The sequence below is a fragment of the Hippocampus guttulatus genome, chromosome 1 (genome assembly GCF_054856545.1).
Source record: "Hippocampus guttulatus isolate MCC_2025c chromosome 1, RoL_Hgut_1.0, whole genome shotgun sequence".
Classification (NCBI taxonomy): domain Eukaryota; kingdom Metazoa; phylum Chordata; class Actinopteri; order Syngnathiformes; family Syngnathidae; genus Hippocampus; species Hippocampus guttulatus.
The window spans coordinates 14,258,399-14,283,094 of record NC_141261.1 but is presented as its reverse complement, the minus strand read 5'-3'; the positions used below and the strand labels follow the sequence as shown (position 1 = coordinate 14,283,094).

Sequence of the window (24,696 nt, the reverse complement as noted above, 5' to 3'; positions counted from 1 at the left end):
ACCTGAAGATTCCAAAAAGTTTTCCAAACCATGTCTGCATGGGCAACATGAGGAGGAGAACAGCCACGCCTGCCAGACACGAGGGACCAATCTCGTACCAGAGAAAAACGACGACCACAACTGCCTGCAAGGGTCCCACCCACAGGTAGTGCAGATTGAGCGTAATCTGCACAAAAACCAACAAGCATGCAATGAAACTGCATTTGCTTGTTGGCTGCAACACCAGCTTCACACTTCCCAGGAGCATTTCTGACATGGCACTGCGGTGCAACAGGATAACACAACACACACATGATAGGCAAAAACGACACACTATCAAATCAGTTCAATATGAACAATATTTTAAAATATATACTGTATATTTTTTAAGCAGGGTGGCATGGTGTTCGACTGGTTATCACGTCCGCCTCACAGTGCAGAGCTCATGGGTTTCGATTCCGGGCTCCGGCCTTCCCGTGTGGTGTTTGCATGTTCTCTCCGTGCTTCGGTGGGTTTTCTCCGGGTTTATGGAAAACTCCAAATTGTCCTTTGATGTGACTGAGATTGCGAATGGTTGTTTGTCAATGTGTGACCTGCGATTATCGGTACCCAGTTCGGCCACCCGTCCGTCACCTGGACGCTGTCAAAACAAAAGTATTCCCTCACGTCTTCCTGTTCTGTGGGCACACATCCCACGAGCGTCACCAGTTCCTGTTCCGGTGGCGCACTTCCTGTGGTTCCCACCCCTTCCTGTTCCAGTGGCACATGCCCCGCAGCCGCCACCTGACCCTGCTTTGGGGGCGCAAGCTCAGCGGCCGCTACTCGATCCTGCTCTGCTCTGGTGGCGTCAACTCTGCAGCCGCTCTCCGCTCAAGTGTGGCCACCCGAATGGCTATTTAAAGACCTGCGTGCTCGGCTTTCGGGCCGCCCGCCGGCCTTGCCCTCCCTTTTCATGTCTCCCCCCCTGAACCTGGTCTCCTCTAGCCACCCCTCTGCCCCCCCTTCCGAACGACCCCGAGGAATGTTCCTTGATCTCAAGGTCCCTCATCCTCGACGCTTTCCTCTTGGGGGCTTCTACCGGGACTTACCTCACATGCTGTGTTGGGCGGGGGCCTTTAGTCTCTCACCTTTATTTTGTTATGCAGAGGGACCTCTACCTCTGAACGTCTCTTCATACGAAATGTTCAAGTTACGAAATGCCTCAACAGGAAAATATTGCCTCTTGTCTGGTCCTCACGTCACAATCGCCTCAGCACTGTGACGCGAATGGACAAACTACTCGTTCATCACGGCGCCGAAAGGAGTCACGCATGTGAATCCACCTTCAGCGATCCAGTCAGAGTTTACACACAAGGCCCGCTTCAAATGACCAGAAAGCCAGACAGAAAAAAACGGTACTTGAAATGTTGCAGCACACCTGACCTCATCGAAACGGGTGATGTCATTTGAAAGGAGGTTTACGATTTGGCCCGTGGTCGTTTGTCCCATCGCTTGGCTGCTGAGACGAAGAGCCTGAAGAGAGTCACAAAGACATCGAATCAGCGTTGCGAAGAACAAATTCTTTGCTACTATACAAGCAGTTTTTTTTTGTCAGGTGTATGGAAAAATACTTAAGTATTCATTTTTTAAGTCTTTACTTACGTTTGAAAACGCGGATGTGACGTGACATGACAGAAAAAGACGTCAGGAGGGAAAGGTTATGCTAACCGCGTTTGGGATCCTGATTCATTCTTTAAAATCTCGAGGACTTATTTAGGGAAAAAAAGCAGGCACATTAGGGACACGGTGGAACACTATCCAGAGATGAATTTTTTTTTAGTTACTAGCTAATTTGGCACTTTTTGCTGGTCAGTTCACAACAGATACAGTAATCCCTCGTTTATCGCGGTTAATGGGGACCAAAACCACCCGCGATAAACGAAAATCCGCGAAGTAGCGACCAATTAACATTTATATAAAAAAATTGACCCACGTGAGCCTTTGCGCTTGAGCAGAGCGCACTAACACACACACACACACACACACAGGCCAGCGATCCCCGCAGCAAGCAGCAGACGTGTTTATGATTAGTCAATTAAGACAGTTAAGGATGAAAGAGACCTGCTTTTGTTCTTATAAGCCTCCTCTCTCTCTCTCTCTCTCTCTCTCTCTGTCTCTCATTCTCTCAGCAACACACATACACTCACCTGCTCGCCCACTCGTGCACGCACACAAGTGCCCCACGTGGACCTTCCGCCTTGAGCAGAGTGTGCACACACTAGTACGCATAGTAAACAACACTTAGGCACTGATTTTTGCGGACTTCAAAAAATATATATATATATTTTTTTTAATGAATGTTTGAAATCCGCGATGCACCGAAGCCGCGATAAACGAACCGGTTTATAGCGAGGGGTCACTGTATACATTTTCTTATTGGGTGGATCAAAGTTAAAAAAATTCACAAACTATTTTGTGTTCTGAAGGGTTTTATTTTGTGCCAAATTATTTTACTTCCCTACCGAGGTAAATTTCAGTCTAAATTTTTTACTTGTACTTGATGACATAAATTGAATCAGTACTTCTGTGGGTTTTTTTTCTTTTTCTTGGAAGTATCATTACTTCTCAGGTACAATGTGAGTGTGTTTAATCATATCGTAGCAAATGGTGTACGGTCATTGAAGAAATACCAAAAAACAAACAAACAAACAAACATCCGCATCCTCTTCACTGACCTTGCAGTAAATTACACGACACAAGGCCACTCTCATCCTCATGCCCGTTCTTTGGACAAAATAGTAGTGGAGATGCTGGAAGATGGTCAAGCCGAAGGTGGAGACGCACATGGCGGCAGCGCAGCCGTACGCCATGCAAAGACTGCTCTGGTCAGCACCATCAGCATTCTCAAAGAACATGATTATTCTCCCGAGAAGAAGTGGCTGGATGACTTTTACCGCCTCCTATGAGAGGAAAAACGCTTGCGCTAATATTCACTCGCTCAATAGTCAAAGAGGAAACAAACGCATTTGGGTTGGACAACAGCAGTCCAGAAAGTGACATCAGCAGGATGCCATTATGTCATGGACCTCGCTGCTCACTGGACCAGAAGCGGCAAATCTGTGCTTGCTCTGCCAATTTAAATTTGAGATTATCGGACAGGCTTGCTCAAACAGACTCCTGCTGATACCCTGGACGGCTTGGAATTCAAAGCGCCGAAGAGGGGGACTTTTTTTTTTTTCCTTACTTTGTAGCTGTTTGGACTTGGGCTTTTCCGTCGCCACTGCAAGTCACCCGCATGATTTGTTTAGCACAGTTTTTATGCAACCATTTATTTTTTTAAATCCACGTTTCGTCGCGGCAGTAGCTGGATATTGGGACACTGGCCGGGAATCAAATCCTGGCTATCTGCTTGAAAGGCAGCAGCGTGTTGTACTGCACTTACAGTGGTAGAACGTTTTTTGGGGACAAATTTTGTTGCAAATCTTTACAAGGAGTTCAGTGACAGGTATGTTGGGGGCAATGTTTTTGGTAGGCGTATTAAAATCTACCAAAAGCAAAAAATAAATAAACAAATAAATAAATAAATAAATTACAACAACAAGATATTGTCCTTTGGCACCAGGTCATTGTGTCAGCAGGCCAAGTTTTATCACTACTCAAATACAAAATTTGGGTTCAGGTCCTACTGTATTTTCCACACTGGATTATGAGGCGCACCTTTAATGATTGGCCTATTTTGTCATTTTTTTCATAAAATGGACGCACCCCATTATAAGACGCAATCTACAATGCATCCACTAGATGGAGCTACGCTCAAGGAAATGCCAACAGAACGATCAGATGTCAGTAAAACGTATTGAATAAAGCAGCGACACAGTTCACTTCACCAACAGCAAGTTCTCACATTGACTCGTTAACGTTGAACTCTCTTGCCGCTGCTCGATTTCCGTGTTCGACTGCGAAACCGATTGCTTTAAGTTTGAACTCTGCGTTGTCAGCATGTCTCGAGCAAGGAGCCATTTTGGGGGTCGACATATTACCGTAATGACCATACACAAGGCGCATCGGATTTTAAGGCGCTGTGAGCTTTTCAGAAAATGGAAGGCTTTTAGGTGCGCCTTTTAGTGCGGAAAATACGGTAATTAAAGTATGGATTGAAATCAATTGGAGGTTGCAGCTCAACATTTTTTTTTTAAGCTCCAGTGTTTCCTCTTGGGGGGCCTCCACGCTGGGCAGTTTGGCGGCTGTCACTCACTGTGGGTCAGCTCCCCTTGGGTGCTTTTTTTTCCTCATATTGTTTCTCTGTGCCTTGCCATGTCAACATAGTTCAGCAGGGTGTGTGTGTGGGGGGGGGGGGTCCTCTTTTTATTTTGTATTTGTGATGTTGTAATTGCACAGCACATTGAGTTGTATTTTTCTGTGTGAAAGGTGCTATACAGATGAAGTTTGAATGATTGATAACAATTCATTGGTGTTATTTTTTGACAATTACTTTTTCCTATGAGTGGGTGTTGCTGTATTTGTAATGTTGATGTTAAAAATGGAAAAAAAAAATGAAAAATTGCACTTGCGTGTTGATGAGATTCCCCCCTTGAGTCCATTTTAAGTGTGGAACGTCCCTGGAAGTGCTCACAATAGGGTGTTCTTGTCGTCCGGCAATTGCTTGTTTACTCGCCCGCTGGCAAAACAGGGCCCCTCTTCACGTTGAGTTAGGGCTGTTTCTCTCTCTTTTTTTTTTTTTGTGGCCCTACTGGGGGTTTCTTTTTTTGTCACATAAGCGTGGACTCCAATTTCTAGTCATTTCAACATCAATCAAAAAAAAAAAAAGGGGTGTCAGTGCATACCAAGGAAAACGCAAAGATTCCCGCGACGGCGAAAGACTTCCCATAGCACTTAATCAGGACTTTGGTCAGTGTGGGCTTCCGTAGTTGTTTGGTTGCCCTTTTAACTTCAAGTTCCCAGCACCTGCAAGATGGGAAAAAAAAGGTGGTTTTTGCACAGGCACAAATTACAGTGAAACATCGAAAGCGGAGTCGAGTGCCAGACAGGGTTGCAACATTGTGGACAACTTTAATAAATTAGGAAGTCACAAAATGGAAGGTTGGCTCTTTACAGGCAACTCAAATAGAGGTGGGGGAAGTATAGCTTAGCATCATTTATGACAACAACCAGATTCTTTGATTTACCGTACAAGTGACATGTAAGGCTTTGCGTTTGGCTAAAAAAGTACATGTATGGGTAAAGATGAGATGAGATGACTGTATCAGTGTGCAGTGGTAGCTGACTTACCAGTGCCAGAATTTCTGGGAACTGGAGCACTTGAATAACAAATATACAAGTGAACACAAATGGAATAAACGCTTGAGGTACCTAAATTGTATAGATGGACTTATTTTCAATAACTTTGGGACTTTTTCTCCAGGCTGACTTTCTATCATTGCTATAGAGTCAACAGTTTAAGGGGCAAAATGGACTGAAGTGGCTTACTGGACATTCATTGTACGTAATAAAGACAGCAAAGTTATTCATTCATTTACATTTCATCCATCCATCTATTATCTAATCCGCTTATCCTCACAAGGGTTGCGGGGCGTGCCGGAGCCTATCCCATGTGCCTTCGGGCAGTGTGGGGGGCGGGGGGGGGGGGGGGGGGGTACATCTTGAACCGGTTGCCCGCCCATTGCAGGGCACACATGGACAAGGAACCATTCGCTCTCACACACAGGGACAATTTACAGCGTTCCAGTAGCCTGCCATGTATGTTTTTTGGAATGTGGGAGGAAACAGGCACGGCAAGAACACGTAAACTGCACACAGGAAGGCGGGGCTGAGAATCAAACCCACGACCTCTGCACTGTGAGGCGGACGTGCTCAGCAGTTGATCACCGTGCCGCCCTGTATCTTGTATCGTGGCCAGAGATGGAAATTCCGTCCTTGGGACGCCCATTTCGGGGACGGAGGAGAAGAAGTTTGTTTTTTTTTAAAAAGGAGAAACTAAGCAAGGACGGAAGTGTTTTTTTTTGTCCGCCCCTTTAATAGTCCCTAACTGGGTCGAGCACTTATGGGCCCTCATTTCATTAACAACTGGCAAAAACCCGCCTGGCCTGTCTTGTGTATGTCATCTGTCAATACACGACTTCAGAGTAGACTGAATATGGAAAAGGAAAAAAAAAAAAAGCAACGCGACGCTTGTCTCGTGCGTGTTCGCCGTTTTTGTATGCAGGAGGGAGTGACTTCACTTTGCTTCAAGCGGACAAGTGGAGGAGCCCTCGTCCTACATCCAAAAAAAGTTGACACATCGCCGCTCAGTCTGATGACCTACGTGGTTGTGTTGGCAGCTAAATGCTGTCTTGGTTGACACTTGTTGACAAGTGGTACCTCTACTTACGAACATCTCTTCATACGAAATGTTCAAGTTACGAAACACCTCAACAGGAAAATATTGCCTCTTGTTAACGACAGAAATTTTAATATTAGAAAGGTCAAAATACAGTATGGGCTGCTAGTCGCCGCTCCGAGTTTCCTGAACGCAACATATTTAGAGCTTGCTCTGCCATTGGCTATTATCGAGCATCATCCTGGCATCCCATTGGCTAAGAGGGACCTCTACCGTATGTGTCTTTGTTTGTGTCGATGCCGTGTCCTTTTCATTCGCCCCTCGGGCCATGAGGCGTTCCAATAGTTTGACGTAAATGTGAATCCCCAGAAAAAGTGTTCACCGGTCGGGCGATCGCTCACTCTGCTGATGTTCCCCTTGGACATTTTCGAAGGCTTGTTAAAAGCTGACAAAATCAAACGTCCTTGGATCAGTTCTTTACAAAACGCCAGGCAAAAATTACTTCTGAGAGAGAACATGAACAAAAGAGGGCAAAAAACAATGAGGATGCAGTTAAAAGTTAAATGATCATCATTTTTATTCTTTGTTTTTTACATTATGCGCAACTCTCATTTTTTTGTGCAATAATCTAATTGTAACATGTATTTGTGACATATTTTGATGTATTTTTATGCTTTAGGAAACATTTATGTCTGAATTTTGGGGGGCTTGGAACGGATTAGGGCATTTACATGGAAAACGCGTCTTGACTTACAAAACTTTCTAGTTAAGAAATTTCTTCCAGAACATTTTAATTTCGTAGGTAGAGGTACCACTGTATGCTGATACTGACTGTGCTGTGTACTTGTCCCATCACTCTTCACGATCTCCTCCCATTATATTGCTTTGTGATTTTAGTATTCACATGGACATTGCAGAGAAGACATTTTCCGGTGAATTATCATACTACGGGAAGACATATCCCGGATTTGGTCTTCTGCTCTGGTACCGCCGCAAACAACTTCAAGTCAGACTCACTCACTCCTCTTTTCAGATCAGAACGGGTGACTCGCGTCTCAAGGCGCCGCTGTCTTGTGAGGTTTTGGTTGAATTCTGATTTACACGACTCCATTTGTTGTACGGGTGCCGTATAAATGAAAAGGTGCAAAGAAGAAGACTACCTCTGCAGGTCTTGTCCCAGTACTTCCGATTCATCTTCAGGAAGTATTGTGTAGAGGTCACCTCCTTCCAGTCTTTGCTTGTGTCCGAGATGCAGGAAAGGACTCAGCCAGCTGAAAAATAAACATCATCATCAAAACAGGTGGATTGAAGAGGATTTTTTTTTTTAATCCATCAGAAACTTGAGTGTGTTCTTTTTCATTTTTGTAAGAGAACAGTGGCCCACCATTCGGCTTCTGGCGTGTTTCCAATAACGAGTTGAGTTGTTGTTGACCGAACAACAGTCAGCTGATCCGGGTAGATGTCAATGCGGGCACACTGATTTGGAGCCTTATTTTTTAATGTTTGAGTGTGGGATTTAACGCTTCCGTGCTTCGGCTGCTATCACGCTGTGAATTGCAAACCGCAGGAGAGACCGGGCGCCAAATTCAGCAAACAGTTCCATGGAATCTCAGCCAGTAACGTGGCCTGACCTGTTCTTGAAGCGCCATTCAAGAAAATACTCGACAGAATGACTGCCGTTCTCTCCACATTTCAAATGAAAACTTTGTCGTTTCTGTGTTACTCGGCAACCGATTTTAATAAGTTCCACTGGGTAATGAAATTGTTATTTAACATCCATTGATCCGTTTTCTAAGATGCTTAATCTCAGGGGGGGGGGCAGTGCTTTGCTGCAGCCTATCCCAGCTTTTTCTGGCTTTACCTTACGTATCTTGAAAATTATTTCGGAACTAGAGGCAATATGTTCCTGTTGAGGCGTTTCGTAACTTGAAATGTTCGTATGAAGAGACGTTCGTAAGTAGAGGTACCGCTGTATACTATGGAGAGCATTTCCAACTCCAACTGGAACCACCCGGTGCCTTTACAGGTTACGGGAGGCCCTCTGTTGACAATGGACTTCTGCTCCTAGTGCAGCAACGTAAACCAAATTTGTACACGCATCATGGTTTATCACTTACGCACGACAAACGCTGTAAAGTCATATGTTTGTGTATTTGTATACAATACACTTCTGCCATCAACTGTGTACAAAAAAAATAAAATAAAAATCAGCTTAAACTCATGAAGCCAACAAGTGCAAAACAAATCTCAGTACTTTTTTCCCCTTCTCCTTATTTAGTCAAAACAGGCTCTTCCAAACTCTATGGACGCCATGTGATATAACAAAATAATAATAATAATAATACAAAAGCAGAACAAAACTACAACATAACCCGAGAGGGGTAAAGTGTTTGAGATCTTGACTAATTGATTGAAATCTTGGGCCGATAAGAAAAAAAAAAAAAAAACAGACAGCAGTAAGATAAGGGAACTTCAACAGGGATCATTCGAGACAATGACATGACAGATCGGAAGGAACAAAATATTCCCCAACCATTTGCATAATCATGCTATGAGAATTATCCAAAGCAAATGTGTTGAAGAACAAACAAAACAACAACAGCAACAAACAAACAAAAACCTCGCTTCTGGTGTTCAACAATGTTCCTTCAAATCTGAAAAACACGGGATAATTTATTTTTTTGTCGGTCGAATAGCATTTGTTGTTTGTTAGTTTGCAAAATTACTCTGCATGGCAGCTCTGGTTTGAACACCCAGAACACACGTGTGAGCGTGTCTGCCACACAGTAAACTTTGATCATCATGACATCAACAGTGTCACCACTCTTTAAAAAAAAAGGGGGCGTGGGGGGGGGGGGGGGGTTTAACCACTTTCCCTATTCAAGCAGCAGAAGATCAAGAAAGCTGCGGGGCCCGACAAAGTGTCCCCCTCCTGCCTGAAAGTCTGCGCTGACCAGCTGGCTCCGGTCTTCACACAAATCTTCAACAGATCTCTGGAGCTGTGTGAGGTCCCATCCTGCTTCAAACAGTCTACCATCATCCCAGTTCCCAAGAAATCGGCAACATCGGAACTGAACGACTATAGGCCTGTCGCCCTGACGTCTGTGGTCATGAAGTCCTTTGAACGCCTTGTGCTGAACCACCTAAAGAACATCACCGGACCCCTGCTGGACCCTCTCCAGTTTGCCTACCGGGCAAACAGGTCTGTGGAAGACGCAGTCAACATAGGTCTGCACTACATCCTCGAGCACCTCGACAGCACAGGGACCTATGCAAGGATTCTGTTTGTGGATTTCAGCTCTGCGTTCAACACCATCATCCCGGAACTCCTCACCCCCAAACTTCTCCACCTCGGTGTGTCCCCTACGATCTGCCAGTGGATCCTCAGCTTCCTGACGGGACGGACACAACAGGTGACACTGCTCTTCTCTCTCTACACAAACGATTGCACCTCAACAGATCCAGCTGTCAAACTCATAAAGTTCGCAGACGACACCACGGTCATCGGTCTCATCAAAGACGGCGACGAGTCTGCGTACCGCCAACAAGTGGAGCAGCTGGAGCTCTGGTGCAGCCGACACAACCTCGGGCTGAACACGCTCAAGACTGTAGAGATGATCGTGGACTTCAGGAAACATTCTTCTCCACAGTTGCCCCTCACACTATCCAACTGCCCTGTGTCAACCGTCGAGACCTTCAAGTTCCTGGGAATCACAGTCTCCCAGGACATGAAGTGGGAAGTCAACACCATCTCCATCCTGAAAAGGGCCCGGCAGAGGATGTACTTCCTGAGGCTGCTGAGGAAGCATGGCCTGCCACAGGAGGTGCTACGACAGTTCTACACGGCAGTCATCGAATCAATCCTGTGTTCTTCCATCACGGTTTGGTTTGGGGCCGCCACAAAAAAGGACAAAATCCGACTTCAACGGACAGTTAGGACGGCGGAAAAAATCGTTGGCACCGCCCTACCCACTCTTGAGGACTTGCACACTGCAAGAATCAAGACAAGGGCACGGAAAATCCTCCTGGATCCCCCGCACCCTGCCCACCACCTTTTCCAGCTACTCCCCTCAGGCAGACGCTACAGATCCATGCGCACCAAATCCAGTAGACACTTAAACAGCTTCTTCCCTCTAGCCATTAACTCCTTAAACAGTCACTGACGTAGTCACTCTTCTTGTACTACAAATACTGCTACTGGTTACTCTAAAATGGTTCAATGATTTGTTGTTTACGATGATACTAATGCAGCGTGTTATACCGGAGACAAATTCCTTGTGTGTTCTACATACTTGGCCAATAAAGATGATTCTGATTCTGATTTAGAAGAATGAATTGGATCGGATAACTATTTGCCTATTACTGAATGTAATTTCTTTCAGACCAGGTGACGCTCAAGTCCACAGACGGAGAACACCAAGCACGGCGATGGGTTTAGGACTGAGACGCACCTGAAAAACAACTCCAACCGTCGAGGCATCCGGGCCATATTATGAAGCCATCAAAGCCTAACCCCCTAAAATCAGCAGAATCTCCTTTCTTGATGCTTAACAAGCTCGGACAGGGACAATGAGGAGGCGGCCCCCAGCCCGTCACACTCCCCCCACGCCGCCCACTGTGTTGCACTGCGCGGGTTTAATGAACACGAGGCTGCTTGCCGGCCGGGCACATCCCCTTGAGCCTGTGCGGCATAGCAGACCGAGGTCTTGACTGACATCTGAAGGCCCAGTTCCATTTCTTAAGTTAACCCCAGGTTGGAAAAAAATGGCCCTAAGAAATGGGAACATATTGGATACCGCACACTTTGAGTCGCACGTTGGTTGTGTCGTAAGCGGACGTGACAATTGTTTATTCACTTCTACCATTGCCGGCTTTCAACTTGACGCGCGTTGCTCGGATCAGCCAGGTTGTCATTTATCATCTCAGCAAAAGGCCTTTTTTTTCTGCTCATGCTAGCTGTGTTGCTGGATCAACTTACACTTGACTAAAATATATTTTAACATGGTCGAGGATCACGCCATGCTAAGTAAGCTAGCAAAAACCAAACCCTAACTAGTTCATTTCACAAAGCATTTCGGTAATACAGTTTTTGAATCATTTTATTTCTTAAATTGTACGACAGTCATCCCTTGCCACTTTGCGCTTCGTGTTTTGCGGCTTCAGTGCTTATGTTCTGCCTTCACACCTGCACTTCTCCGTTTTGGGAGAGTCGAGTTGGCGCCATTTTCCTCCGCCTCGCCACATTCAAACAAAAGGAGTTCGGGGGCCCGTGAAGTCATTTTCGCTCCCAGAAGAGATTGTCCAGCAAAAACGGGAGTGTTAAAAGTTTGAGATGACATTTTCAACTTTTGGCTGTGTTCATTTAACACATTCTGATTCAACCGGCATTCAGTTTGGCGGTTGATCGGAGCGGTGACAAGTCACCGTGCAGAGAGGCAAACTGTGCTCCGCCCGCCTACACCTGCAGCGCATTTTTCATTTTATGTTCGAAAACAACGCCCCGCGACACGCTTTGGAGTTCATGAGTCACCTCTGCCTGACTATTGATTGATGTGCTCGAGCCTTTGTTCACATCCGCCGTTATCCAGCGCACAACCCGAAAATACATCTTCCCTTTGGCTTCTCGTTGTCGCCCGCAAGTGCCCATGCATCACCGGAGCTAGCGCCGCATCGCGTAGCAAACACAGACAGCTCGAAGACTACGAGAATAATCGGGATCAAATTCGTCATTTGAAGGTAGCCGACGTCGTACGCAATGCTCGCTAAATTTTGGCCACGAGCGTTCGTTGTCCCAGCTATTTATTTATTGTTTTCTTTGACAGCGAGCAGGGAGAGACACAAACACGGAGACGAGCTAGCAGCGCAATCCGATATGTGAATCGCAGCGTTTATCGCAAAAGCTCATTTGCAGCGCCCGTTCCTGAATGGGATTTCATAGACAGATAAAATACATATTGCTATGAAAAGATAATGACAGCAATCTTTACACAATAAGAAACCATTAAAAACCAAAACAAAGAGACACGTGTAGCCTTTAACATGGGTACGCCGCAGCTTCTGGCACAGCCATCATTTTGTGGTCTTTTTAAGCAAGCCTAATCTCGTGAAGGATTTTAGTTCGGCAGGCATCAATTGGCTCCTCTCTCGGTGAATACTGTACAGACTTTCCACAAGGCCACCTTGCAGTCGCCATTTGTGGGCCGCTCGAGTGAAAGCCACGCAGGGACAGGGAGAACATGCAAGCTCCAGACAGTGGCTCCGTAGGACAGGTGTGACAGGATCCTTGAATTCAGAAAAAAATAAATAAATTGCCGGCATTCAAGAGTCAACAGAGGAGTCTGATTGACTTGTCGGGAATTCCTTCAACGCTTTCAGATACCTGACTACGCCTCAACAGTTTGCTGGAGGTTTTGGTGCCATTTCTTTTAGCGTATGCATGCTGTCGTGTAAGTAACTTGGGTTGGAAAGAAATTTGGCCTTGGCCTCAAAACTTCTCTCTTGTAAATAAGATGAAATAAGTTTCACTTCAAATTCTACATCGCTGTTACCCTGTGATATCCTTTTTTTTCAATTTTATCCATTTTAATCGTGATACCGGACAGAACTCTACCATCTGTGACTCCGGTTCCGAGACTGTTCGACATCTATTTTGAAAACTGTGGCAAGTAATACAGTGGTGCGAAAGAACGTCCCCCCCCCCCCCCCGCCCGCTTCCTAATTTCCTATTCTTTTGCATGTTTGTCGCACTTCAATGTTTCATATCATGAAACAAATTTAAATATTATTAAAGCTAGCACAATTAAACACAAAATGCAGTTTTTAAACTAAAGTTTTTGTGCTTGAGGGGAAAACAAAATCCAAACCTACATGGGCCCTGTGTGAAAAAGTGTTTGCATCCTAGACTTACTCATTGGTTGGGCCACCCTGAGCAGCAACAACTGCAATCAAGCGTTTGCCATAACTTGCAATGAGTCTTTCACAGCGTCGCGGGGAGAATTTGGGCCCATCATCTTTGGACAATTGTTGTAATTGAGCCACATTGGAGGATTTTCGAGTATCAACCACCTTTTTTTGGTCATGCCACAGCATCTCAATAGGATTCAGATTTCAATGTATTATTTGTAACACAGGAGTCCTGGAGCCAAGAGGAGATCTTATTCAAACTCTGGTTCCATTTTTGAGTTTTTACCTGCTATATTGAGCAAAGACGTGGGCAGCAAACATTCTCAAAATATCTTCTGGGCATATCTCAGGAAGAGTATTCGTGTATAAACTAGAGCTGTCAGTTTAGCGCGTTTTTATTGGCATTAATTTAAATGAATTTTAACGGGATTAAATTTTTTCTCGCGAAATTAACGCGGCACAGCGGATGTTACGTTGCTCTATCAATAAATCAGAAACAAAACAACAAGCGCGCTGTACAGGTCCACGCACGTTTGTTTTGCCAGCCACGGCAGCGCGACACACCAAAAACGGATACTTAGAGTTTATGAATAGAAAGTTTACTTTTAAAAAGTTGCCAGATTGTTCCACTGACAAGACCAAAGTTACCAGTATGTTTTGCAGTCGTAAACTGAGCAATCATCATAGCACGTCGAGTCTGAAATATCACTTCATGGCCAAGCACACAGCTGACGTGAGTATTCCGCCCCCTCGTCTAAGACAGACAGCTATGGATCATTTCAAAGCGAAGAAAATGGATGACACAACGAAGAACAAATTTGTTGAAGCCAGAGCTAAATGTATGGCGACTGCATGCGAGCCTGTCAACATTGTCCACAGCTCGACTCAAGCTGAAATCATTCGCATTGCATCTAACGACTCCACTACGGATTGCCAGCGAGAGCCTCCATTACAAGCTATGAACACAAATTGTACATAGCAGAGAAGGCTAAGTTACACCAAGCGGGAGAAGACACTGTTTCGGGAGAGAAATAAGAGAATAGGTTGATGAGCCTCTGGTGAATAAAGAGCAGGCATTCTGTTCAGTTCGATGTATGCCACTGACACGATTGTTACTTATTTGGAACTATTTTGTGTGGAAGGTTACCGTGTTCCGTGTCCATATAAATAATGGGAGTGGAGCTTCTCTGTGTTCGTCTGACAGCGACGGTGCGCTGAGGCACGTCGAGAGTTCAGCGGTGCAGTCGTAGCGACTATACTGAAAATAAAACGTCTCCTGTGTTGTCATCTAACCAAGTGTAGTCATCCGAAATGATGTCTACACAAAACCGTAGAGAAGGACCAACAGAATCAATACTGTATAGCCTGACTGCTGTGTTCAAAACAAACTTGAGAAAAACGAAGTATGCAACCTTGCCTTAAATCCACTATAGGCTGAGTACTAGTTTACCTTAGATGTGCACTTTATAATGTTATATTGCTCTGTTTTGAGTCCATAAAAAGAGCTGTTAAAGCAGCTGTTGTGTGACAAAATATTTTTTTCACTGTTGTTGATGGACAGTAATATTGTGTCAGAGATTATGTCTGAATAACTGCTCCAAGTGAAAAATGTTCATGTAAAATTGAAAATCGAAATTGTTATTTCAGTAAATATTTGCATTTTGCACATAGAAAACGGATTCATGATTCCATGTTGATGAGAGCATTAAAATGGGGAAAAATAGGACAAAAAATATAAAAGGAAATTCAGAAACAATAAAAAATGCGTGAGTAATCACGATTAATTTTTAGTTCATTTGAGTTAATGATGACAGTTGCGTTTTTAATTAGATTAAATATTTTAATTGTTTGACGGCTCTAGTATAAACTAAAGATAATGGGACCCAGGAGAGTTCCATAGGGTGTTAATGCAGAGATGGGTAGAGATGACCGCATGGAATTTATCTCGTTAGTTTCTAAGATCAAGTGACGTGAAACCTTTTTTTTTTTTAATGGAGAGAACACTTCACCCCCATAAAGGCTAAAATACTAATAGGATTGTTTTAACATTTTCAGAGACTGATGTGGGGATGAGTGTGTGCATGTGAATGTGGGTCATGATTTAGAGCAGTTTTTTTTTTTTACATGAACTGTCATTCGGCTTTTTTTTTCATTAAGCGTTTTATACTGTTCCCTATACGGGAAGTCCAGAAAACTAAACTGAGAGTACACTTTAGTAACCTGGGGGCACCTATTATTAGACTGAGGACACAGAACAGTAAAGTGGGGGAACAGGTGAGGAAATGGTTTTTCCCCTCATACCCTGGGACCCGTAGAGCGAGGGCATTTTCCTAAACCGCTGGGCCAAACCAGCTCATTGCGCACCGTTCGTAACATCGAAACGGCGGCCTATGTCGAGAGCATCGAACAGGACCCGTGTTTACTTCTGCATGTGGGGTGACACCATTCCATTTATCGTTGCAATGCAGGAATAAAAACCCACAGCTCAAAGTATTGCATGAAGAAAATGAGAATTTACCTTCAATGGGGGTGGGGGGGTGTCCCACTGTTAACTCCATGCTAATTACTGGAAACGAAGCACTGCAATATTGTATTACCTCTACCGCGTGTTCACAAATTGAGCCCGGCAGGGAGCGGGTGCTGTCACGACGCTGACTTACCACAAGAAAAGCTGTGAAAAAAAGCCCGCTTTTGCCAGTGGATTGGGTTTCGGGATTTTCGCTTTCTCCGGGAACATTTTCCAACGTAGCAAAACTCTTGAGTGATCTTACAGCGGCGGCGTGCTCACAAGACACGCCACAGACACGTGTTGTTTGGGGGCATCAAGTAAAACGGAAACTTCATCAGCTTTTCGCTGAGGCTTTTCATCTTGAGTCGCTTCCTTTGGTCGAAAACATTCATGTTGAGTTAAAAGGGAAAACTATTCGATTAATTCTTTGAGATTCTACCGTGAATTGTAGTCAAAAGCTTTTAATATGAGTGTTTTCATGTCGGCGGGTAACGGGAAGGAACACTTGAAGGCAGCACGCGAAACACACCTCTCTCTGCAACTGCGTTGAACTATATTAATGCTACTTGAATGTATTATGGAGAGTTTCCCAGTGAATATCACCGATATCATATTGACAAAATATTGACAAAAACTCGACAGAGCCAGCTATTTTCAGACAAGCGTTTAAAAAGGAAAGTTAACATACAATATGATCTCCCTTTAAGTGATACATGTGGTATTAGGGCTCAAAATGGACCTTGTTTTTTTAACAAAAAAAAAACAAGTTCACTCACAATAGCAAAACGACAGTGAGCAAAATAGTTTGTTTGGGTGTTCACAACCTCACGTTGAAATTGAACAGTCTGTCTTTCTCCGAGTGTGAGGATGACACCGTGAGTGTGTGTATATGTATGTGTGTGTGTGTGTGTGCGCGCGTGCGTGAGAGCGAGGGGACTTAATAACCCACAATTTGTAAATGATTCATAAAACAGCTGACGTATTGTTTGCGAGGTTAACCTTTGAGCCACTTTAACATTTGGTGAGTATTTCAGCTCTTAACTCATTCACTCCCAAATACGTTTTTAAACGTCTTTTCAGACTTGGTCCAGGATTGGCTGGTACTGAATGAGTTAAGGAGCAAAAATGGATGCTGTTATAAAAGTGTTGAATAAAAGCTATATATTTTTTTCCAACACGAGATCTAACATACAAGGCCAAACCACATTCTGCAAGTTTTACAATAATGTGGCTTTGTTGTAACAGAGTGCCAGTATAATACTGATAACCGTACAGAGACCTTTAAGCAGGGTTTATTTCAATTCGAGCAGTGAAGTAACACGTCACATGAAAATATAAGAATACTCACAGGCATATATTATTTATTCTCTAGGGAAAATGACGATTACAGCATCTTACTGAATCAGAAGCGCTAGTCTTCGTTTGTCTGACTGACTGTATTATCCTACCTCCCAGTGGACAAGGCGGGCACAACAGACGAAGGGGGTGTGGGATTAATGGCATTCATTTAAAAGGGAAAAGATTATTTGAATATGATCTCAAGAGACCACCGTACAGTATTCAGCTTTCCAATTTCTCAGTTGATCTTAGAGACAGATATATTTTTTAACCTGAATGATGAAAAGTTTCAGTTCCCCCTGACTTCAAATGAGATGAGGGGTCAAGTCCAATAATGACCAAATTTCTCCTCAGCATTACGTGAAGTCCCACAGTGTCTGTCACTTAGCGGGCGGCACCGTCATTGGCTGCCGGCCTCCTGCACCGCATCATTCTGCGGTAAACTGAGGAGCTCCTGGATCCTCTTCAAGTCCCGTTTCGTCCCCTCCGCCTGTGAGCCCTCGCTCAGGTCGCCTATCAACTCATCTGTCAGGTCAAGCCGTGCCTTCCTGGTGATCGACGAGTTAAAAAAAAAAATCCCCCAAATAAATAAAGGCATGGCTGAGTTGTCTTTGTGACAGTTACAGGATGTAACTCACCACTCTGCAAGTTTGATTTCGTAAGTCTCTCTGCGCTCTCGGCGCCTCCTCTCTCGGGGGCTTTCTCCTGTCAGCGAGTGCATGCTGATGATCACAGCGCCCGTAGGAATCCTACAAATACAATTCATTGATAGTTGGATGATTGTGCTGGCCAATTGGGGGGGGGGGGGGGTGGATACTATCACAATAGAGGCCATTTTGTTTGACAATAATGACATACCACAATATTACTTTGTCATTCTCAAAAATATTTGACCATACATGATGACTGCTTAGCTTTTCTTACTTTATTTTGAGGCAACATGAAACAGAATTGTATCAAATGAGAAATGCTTCCAGCAGTCCTACTGCTGCTACCGTTTATAAAATCATCAAATGTAAACAGAAGCAAAGTGGCCCTTTTTTTTTTTCACAAATGCAAATAACAATTTAAGAGGCGTGAGGAATAATGTTTCTGGCAGAACATCTCTACTGTAATGTACGGTAATTTTGAGAACAATTATTGTGGAGATGCCAAAATCACAACTGAGGCCGGTAATCACATTTGTAATATTATATGCATTCAACAAACTTTGTCTGAATCGCTTCTCCTCAATATTAATATACTTTCAATCTTAGAGGCCACTCCTCCCAGCGGATGTACGGGAGGCCGGACCATTTCTTGTTTAGCTGTGAGTGGAATATCGTCTTGAATCCATTTTCTCTCCCGTTTCTTAAATTGCCCGCTACTTTGCCGGTCAAAGTTTGATCAACTTCACTTTAACGGCGAGACTTCTACAACGTGGTTTCAGTCACCCAGCCACTTGTGATCCTGGTCTTCCTTGATGGCATTAAATTAGCTGGACAATTACCGTCCAGTCTTTAGCTCAGTTAATTACTCCTCGTAATCCCTTCATGAGAACGATACTTGAAAGAAGTTTTGTTTATTGGCCGCCATGCAGGAGAATTGATGCAGGCTGCGGTTAATAAGTTAAGAGCAAACCCGCGACATGATTAACAGGCAGTCGTCCAAGAGTGTTGCTAAACTTGCAATCGCTAGCGAGCCGTTGCAGCGTCTCGCCTCAACCTGCCGAGTCCGCAGGTGACATAAGCGGGCCAAATTCGGCTTTGGGAGACGGTCTGCGCCGTTGAATTCAGCTTCAAAATCTTGGTCTAAAACTGCCGTTTCCATGGGAAACACTCCTCCCACTTCGATCGGTGTGGGCGCAGCGCCACACACATCCGCGTGGGCATCAATCCTACTTTTGCGTGCTCAGCTACAGGGAAAGCTGAAGCGAACGGGCGCAAGTGAAGCATTAGTCCTCATCAGGCTTTTAAGGAGAGGAGAGGCTGGGATACCGGAGATGGTCGAAAGAAGAGGGGGCAGCTGCCGCCTTGGCCGGCCTCTCCGCTCTATTAGCCAAGGCACAGGACTGCCGCGTGCACATGAGCGCCTCTGGCAGCCAGCACAGGGTTGAGGACACGGGTCGGGGGGGGGGGGGGGGGGGGGACTCAGCTGGGGCGCAGAGGGTTGCTGGAAGGGCCGCAGCTGGCTGCCAGAGTGCTCATTGCTCTCAAGCTCCGTCAACACGCGCAACAAACATGCGAGCATGAGCGCGGAGGTCGTAAGCCGTGGACGGATGCGGAAAAGACGACGGGCTGCTTACCCGAGCGCTGCTCCGATGATGGTGCCCGCCACCAGGCCTCGTGGGCCCAGGTTGAGTCGGAAAAGACCTCCGGTCACAGCTAGACGCGCCACGCGAGCGCAAGCACACGCAATTTTATTTTTGTGAGTTTTTTTTCAATCACGCAAATGTAAAGAAGCCTTGAAATTAGCGACACAATTGAATCATTACGCGAGGTGCGATCCGATTGAAGAACGATTCTATTCAATGGGATTGCGATATTTTTCGATATGGTGCTGCTCAATTTGAGAGGGCATGCTGGAACGACTTTCTTGTCGTCATTTTCCATACATGTACAGTAATCCCTTGACATCACGCTTCATCTTTCACGGCGTCGCTGTTTCGCAGATTTTTTTTGTGCAGTTTTAGCCAGTGCCCACGCAGTCGCTAAGCAATAGCGATACCTTCCTTAAATAGAGTACACATATTGAGTTTTACAACAATACATAACCATACTTCTTTCATTCGTACTTGTGGATGAAATAGCAAAGCACGAGGTAAAAACACACGCGAGCATACCTCAAGAGTTGAAATCAAATGAATGAGAGCAAGCCCTACCTTTTAACGCATCCCCATTTTTTCCCCATCTTTATTCTTGCCCATGTCCTCTTTCCGTAGCTAACCACATCGACCTTGACTGGCACGCCATCTTTTTACAGATTAAAAGACGTGGTACGGTACAACATATTGTACGAGGAGCCTCGGAACGCGAAGCATGCACAGTTCATATCGGAAGGGGTCCCCCCTTTATGCTAAATCTCCCAATTTTTGCAATCCTAGTCGTATTTGGAAGCATTGCGCAGTGTGCTTGAAAGATCCTGCTCGGGTTACACATGGATGCAAGGGCAAAAGAGCAATTTGGAGGTTGACCAGCACCTTATCAAACGAATTGATGGTATTTAACATTTGCACTTCCACCATACCAACTAAGTTATGTCAGGACGGGCGTCATTCAATCGTTTAACTAAGAGGACAAAACTTCACAAACAACACGAACGGCCATCGGGCTAACATAAGAATCCGTGAACTCACCTCCGGCTGCAGCATAATTGCCGAGGGTGTACTTGTCGCGGTAAACGGACAGACCTGTTGTGACAGAACTAGAGGCAGGATGGCGAAACACGCGCAGACACAAAATTACAATCGGCTACACTGTGTGGTCATCATCTCAAGGAGTTATTGCGACGATGATGTCATCAACACGCAGACCCGATGGCATCGTTGGTCTTACTTGAACAAGGAAACGAAAGCGGCGACTCTCCAGCTCCATCGGAGTCCATATCTCACAAAACCTCGGATGGCTGCGTGGTGGGCTGAACGCTTATTTGACAAAACAGAAACGATCAAGAAATAAATAATTGTGCCAGGGACTGACATATATGTTGCAACACAAAAGAAATACATCTCCAGGACTAAATAGCCCACAGACACTGGCAAAGTCACAGCTCAGTACTTGACTTTTTGGGGGGGAGGGGGGGGGGGGATCAGGCCAAAGCAAGGACAGTCTTGCTTTGGCACCATCTGGTGGAGTCTTTGTCTCAAGAAAATATGTCCAAGACAATTACGACATGCACACATTTCTTTACACCGGGGACGGGCGACTGGGGGCTCACACTCTGAGTGGCCCCTTGATTAATATTCTAAGAAAAAAAGTTTTGCTTGATCTCCGTTTTCGTAAAATAAATGTTCCTCCCAAAATGTGACTTAAAAGTCCAGTGGGACTAATACTCCTCCAAACATAACTTCAACTCTGAATCCACTTTCAGTACGGTCTGAAAAATATGGTACAGTACCACTTCAAATAAATCTATCATTTGCGTTTCTTCGAGAACTAATGGCCTTCGTACAAAGTGCAAGCCAGCATCAAGCCCGCGCGCATCTTGAGCTTTGCGAGTGCTAACGTACCACCGCTTCCACACGACTGGTGTAGAGTTCTGCCTGGCTCAGCTGGATGTAGCGCTGCCTAGCGTGGCGAGCCGCCGGCAGGCCTCCGTAGATCAAGCCCGCTAAGGAGGCAACGAGGCCGCTTTTCACCACGCTGGTCACCTCTTCCGGGTAACCCTGAGTCGCACTGAGGGGATGGCATACTGGGGGTTAGAGTCGAAGGTCAACGCAACATTCAAAACAAACAAAAAAATAAATAGGACTCTAGTTTGCCAATTATAAGATGAAGAGCTTTCGTTTCATTGTTCCACTCGTGATTTGGTAGCACAATGAATTCAGACTACGGCGAAGCCCTACGACATGGTGGTTCATCTTTCGGCCGCCGCTACAGCAGATTTTAAGGTGATCATTTTAAATGGATTTTTAGATTACGCAGTCCAATCCGAACTTGAGTAAAACACCACATGCCAGGCAGCACTGGGGTCTTTCTCCTGGAGGTGTCGCGAAAGAAGAAAACAGAGATGACGGTCCTTTCATGTTAAATGTTAGCATGAAGCGAGTGGAATGTTGACATTGAACAGTTTGGCAGCACAGTTTGGCGTTTACCTACACTGTTTAATCGTCTTGCGTTTCATGTGTCCGTTTGAAATGTCAATGTCAACTGGGAGTGAATAATCAGCTTGACGCGGGCACACTTGGCCTTTTACTTTAAGAACGGTGCGAATGAGCTTTTTTTCATGTCACACCATAAGTCGCCCACTTCGCATTGAATTAAGAGAACTGTAAAATAAAAAAAAGGCAAAGACAAAAACACTAACTCTTTTTGAAAGAGATCCTTAATGCGGTCCCAGCCCGCGTCGGGGAATTCTGGCTTGCCTATGTTGCTTGGCAGGGTGCTGGCAGCGCTGGGGTGTGGAGGAGCTACTACGCAGGTGGAGGAGGGAGACGGGGGCATCTGTGCAGGTTGGGCAGAAGACACATCGGCTGCGTGGACCCCAGGGAGCAGGAGGCAGAAGCGAGGACGTCTGGCGCTCTGGCCCTGCACTGGCCCGGTGCTCAGTGTGCCCCGAGGGGCCGAATCTGCCAGTTGTCTCCGAAGGGTGAAGCCAGTCGTGGGCTGCTCTGGATGCATCACGCTTCAGCTGCCGGCAGGCTGCGGCGCAGAGGCACAAACACATTGCTGAACGGTTAACAGTTGCCGCTGCAGCTTCAACCCCCCCCGTGCCCTCGCTTAAAAAACAAACAGCCCGAAGGCGGAAGAAACCCTGGCACGGGCAAGAGAGGCTGTCCAAATAAGCAGATGTCAAGTGGTGCAAGGTCTTGCTTGCGCTCAGCTATGCTATTACTTTTGAGTCTCGACGCGGATTTTCAGTTCACTGGGTAATCATATGCAGTCTGTGTTTGGTTTGTACAGTATTAAATACATTGATACCAATTAAATATGGCATGATACAGCCATCCGTTTTCTATATCGCTTCATCAGTGGAGCACGTATTGCTGACGAAACAAGGGGGGAAAATAATTTATCGATTGGTGATAGGGACCAACCCCTGCCGTGAGGAGGAAAAAATCTGTGCGCAATTGGCACCCTCACAAAAAGGTCTGTAATTCCCATAGATGCCACACAATGACTGTAAAATATTGTAGACCAGTGTTTCTCAAACCCTGAGCCGGTGTGCCGCGTGACATTGTCAGGTGTTCCGTGGGAAAATATCCAATTTGTATGCCTGTGCGGTCTCTCGGATGGCAAAGTAATCGTGTAGTACCCTTCCATTAGGGAGCAGCAACAGCTAGCCAATTGCCTTGTGTTCAGACGAGAGACAAGCGAATTTGTGACGCATGAACGCAGGACGACGGTGAAAAAAATAACATTCAAAAGATAATAAAAATTAAAGATTATAAAACACTTTTTCCTTCGTGTTTATTTGATTCCAATTCAAGCTGTTATAACGTCATTCTTCAATGTTAAAAAAACGGTTATAGTGACAATATTACACGTTAATTGTTAAAATAAGCTCTTTTTTTTCCCATTTTCAGCTAATGGTGTGCCGCAAGATTTTTTTCAATGAAAGAAGTGTGCCTTGGCTCAAAAACGTTTGAAAAACACTGCTGTAGACAAAGCTATGGCCTGAATTGATGTAATTATGACTAAATCACAGGTGTCAAACTCAAGGCCAAGGGGGCCAGATATGACTTACCACATCATTGTATGTGGCCCGCAAAAGCAAATCAAACACGTCAACTTTTACGATGCTTGCCAAAATCGGTACCAAAATGTCAATTTCTCATATTTAATAAATAAGAGAGATATTGTAAGAATTTTCCTGCTACCAACCCCCTCATGAGAGTACCTTCAACTATAGTTGAATAAACCATTATTCTTTACTTCTTTATATGGTTTCAGGGGCATAACGACCCTCCGAGGGAAAATGTAACTTACAATGTGGCTCGCGACAAAAATTAGTTTGACACCTCTGACTGAAATGAATCTCCAAACTAGATGCTTGGCAACGAGATGCCACCAGATGGCGTCAAAGCATTATCTAATAGGAGGCATGGCTTTGGGCTCAACGACAAATTGGCATCTTTTTCAGGAAAGTTTATAGTTATCACAGTATAGCAGTCAATTGAAAATGAGACAATGTTTAAGAGAGCTATAAAATTACATAAAAGGTCACAGCTAAAATTTTGATTCACATTGCTGAAATCGTTGCGTTTTCACTGACTTTAGTGTAATAACTAGTGTTTGCCATAAAATGGTCTACAAGTGGATGTTACCCCGCGCCCCTTCGGCGAACAATAATTTTAATCTGAAAACCGCATGAGTATTTATGATTTGAAAGCATCTACGGCAGCGGCGTTACCCATTTATCCAAAACTTGAGTATGTGAGTTAAGAGTACTCCTGTATTCCAGATAAGCAACGGGAGAGAAAAAAATACAAAAACTAGAGAGAATATGCAAGCGTAATTGTAGTTAACATTATTGATTTATAGTACTGTACATACATTATTGCTGAAGCGCAAATGATTACATTAATGTGGGCACTTACTGTGCACTGTACCTACGTCAGAGAAACTTGGGGCAAAAACCGTGGCCGTGTACCTCCTATTTATCATAATACAATCGAAATACTGCAATGTCTTGAATGAAAGTGTACGCATGACTACCAGGTGTCTTAGTGTTCGATCGCGTTAGACACGAGCAGCTAACGTCTTGGTTAGCTTCGAAAATGTAACTTACCTCGAATACATTAAGACTCCAGTCACTTGGGGAGGTAGGGAGGGGGATCGAGGCCCGTTTTAATTCATTGGCGTTACTGCTACGACATATCCCGGTGCGAATTTATTCTATTAACATCGTCCTTGCTCCTTCGCGACCCCTCAACTTTGGCTTCTTCTTTGACATTTACGTGGAGTTGACAAATCTGCATTATAGCGCATTACCGCCACCAACTGGATGTATC

At 44.8% G+C, this 24,696-nt stretch overlaps 2 protein-coding genes across 3 annotated transcripts in view; both read right to left on the bottom strand.

Annotated features, from left to right (window-relative positions):
- Positions 1–15,998, bottom strand: part of LOC147210514 (ATP-binding cassette sub-family C member 4-like) — a 36,329-nt gene extending 20,331 nt beyond the window's left edge. Inside the window, exons 1-6 of one of the 2 annotated variants that reach the window (XM_086111813.1) lie at positions 15,859–15,998; positions 7,456–7,566; positions 4,803–4,923; positions 2,694–2,918; positions 1,402–1,491; positions 3–166 (exon numbers count right to left, since the gene is read on the bottom strand). In XM_086111813.1, the coding sequence (XP_085967939.1) occupies positions 3–166; positions 1,402–1,491; positions 2,694–2,918; positions 4,803–4,923; positions 7,456–7,566; positions 15,859–15,935 (788 nt within the window). In that variant the 5' untranslated portion in view covers positions 15,936–15,998. Of the gene's footprint in view, positions 1–2; positions 167–1,396; positions 1,492–2,693; positions 2,919–4,802; positions 4,924–7,455; positions 7,567–15,858 lie in introns of those variants that run through there. The other variant, XM_086111822.1, reaches the window with a different exon arrangement.
- A 985-nt stretch (positions 15,999–16,983) lies between these two features.
- Positions 16,984–24,644, bottom strand: timmdc1 (translocase of inner mitochondrial membrane domain containing 1). Its single transcript, XM_086111800.1, has 8 exons — positions 24,474–24,644; positions 22,050–22,384; positions 21,253–21,418; positions 20,579–20,667; positions 20,380–20,447; positions 19,330–19,408; positions 17,684–17,794; positions 16,984–17,593 (listed from the first exon to the last, which is right to left on the bottom strand). The coding sequence occupies exons 2-8, from the start codon at positions 22,361–22,363 to the stop codon at positions 17,446–17,448; spliced, it is 975 nt and encodes a 324-aa protein (XP_085967926.1). The 5' UTR covers positions 22,364–22,384; positions 24,474–24,644; the 3' UTR covers positions 16,984–17,445.
- Between the last annotated feature and the right edge of the window lie 52 nt (positions 24,645–24,696).

What these genes read in the sequence shown, in the direction of transcription:
- timmdc1 (XM_086111800.1), bottom strand. Translation starts at nt 22,363, where the DNA reads ATGCATCCAGAGCAGCCCACGACTGGCTTCACCCTTCGGAGACAACTG. An exon ending in CAATTATGCTGCAGCCGGAG is followed by an intron (nt 19,409 to 20,379) that starts GTGAGTTCACGG and finishes TGGCGCGTCTAG; the next exon opens with CTGTGACCGGAGGTCTTTTC. An exon ending in ATCATCGGAGCAGCGCTCGG is followed by an intron (nt 17,795 to 19,329) that starts GTAAGCAGCCCG and finishes TTGTATTTGTAG; the next exon opens with GATTCCTACGGGCGCTGTGA.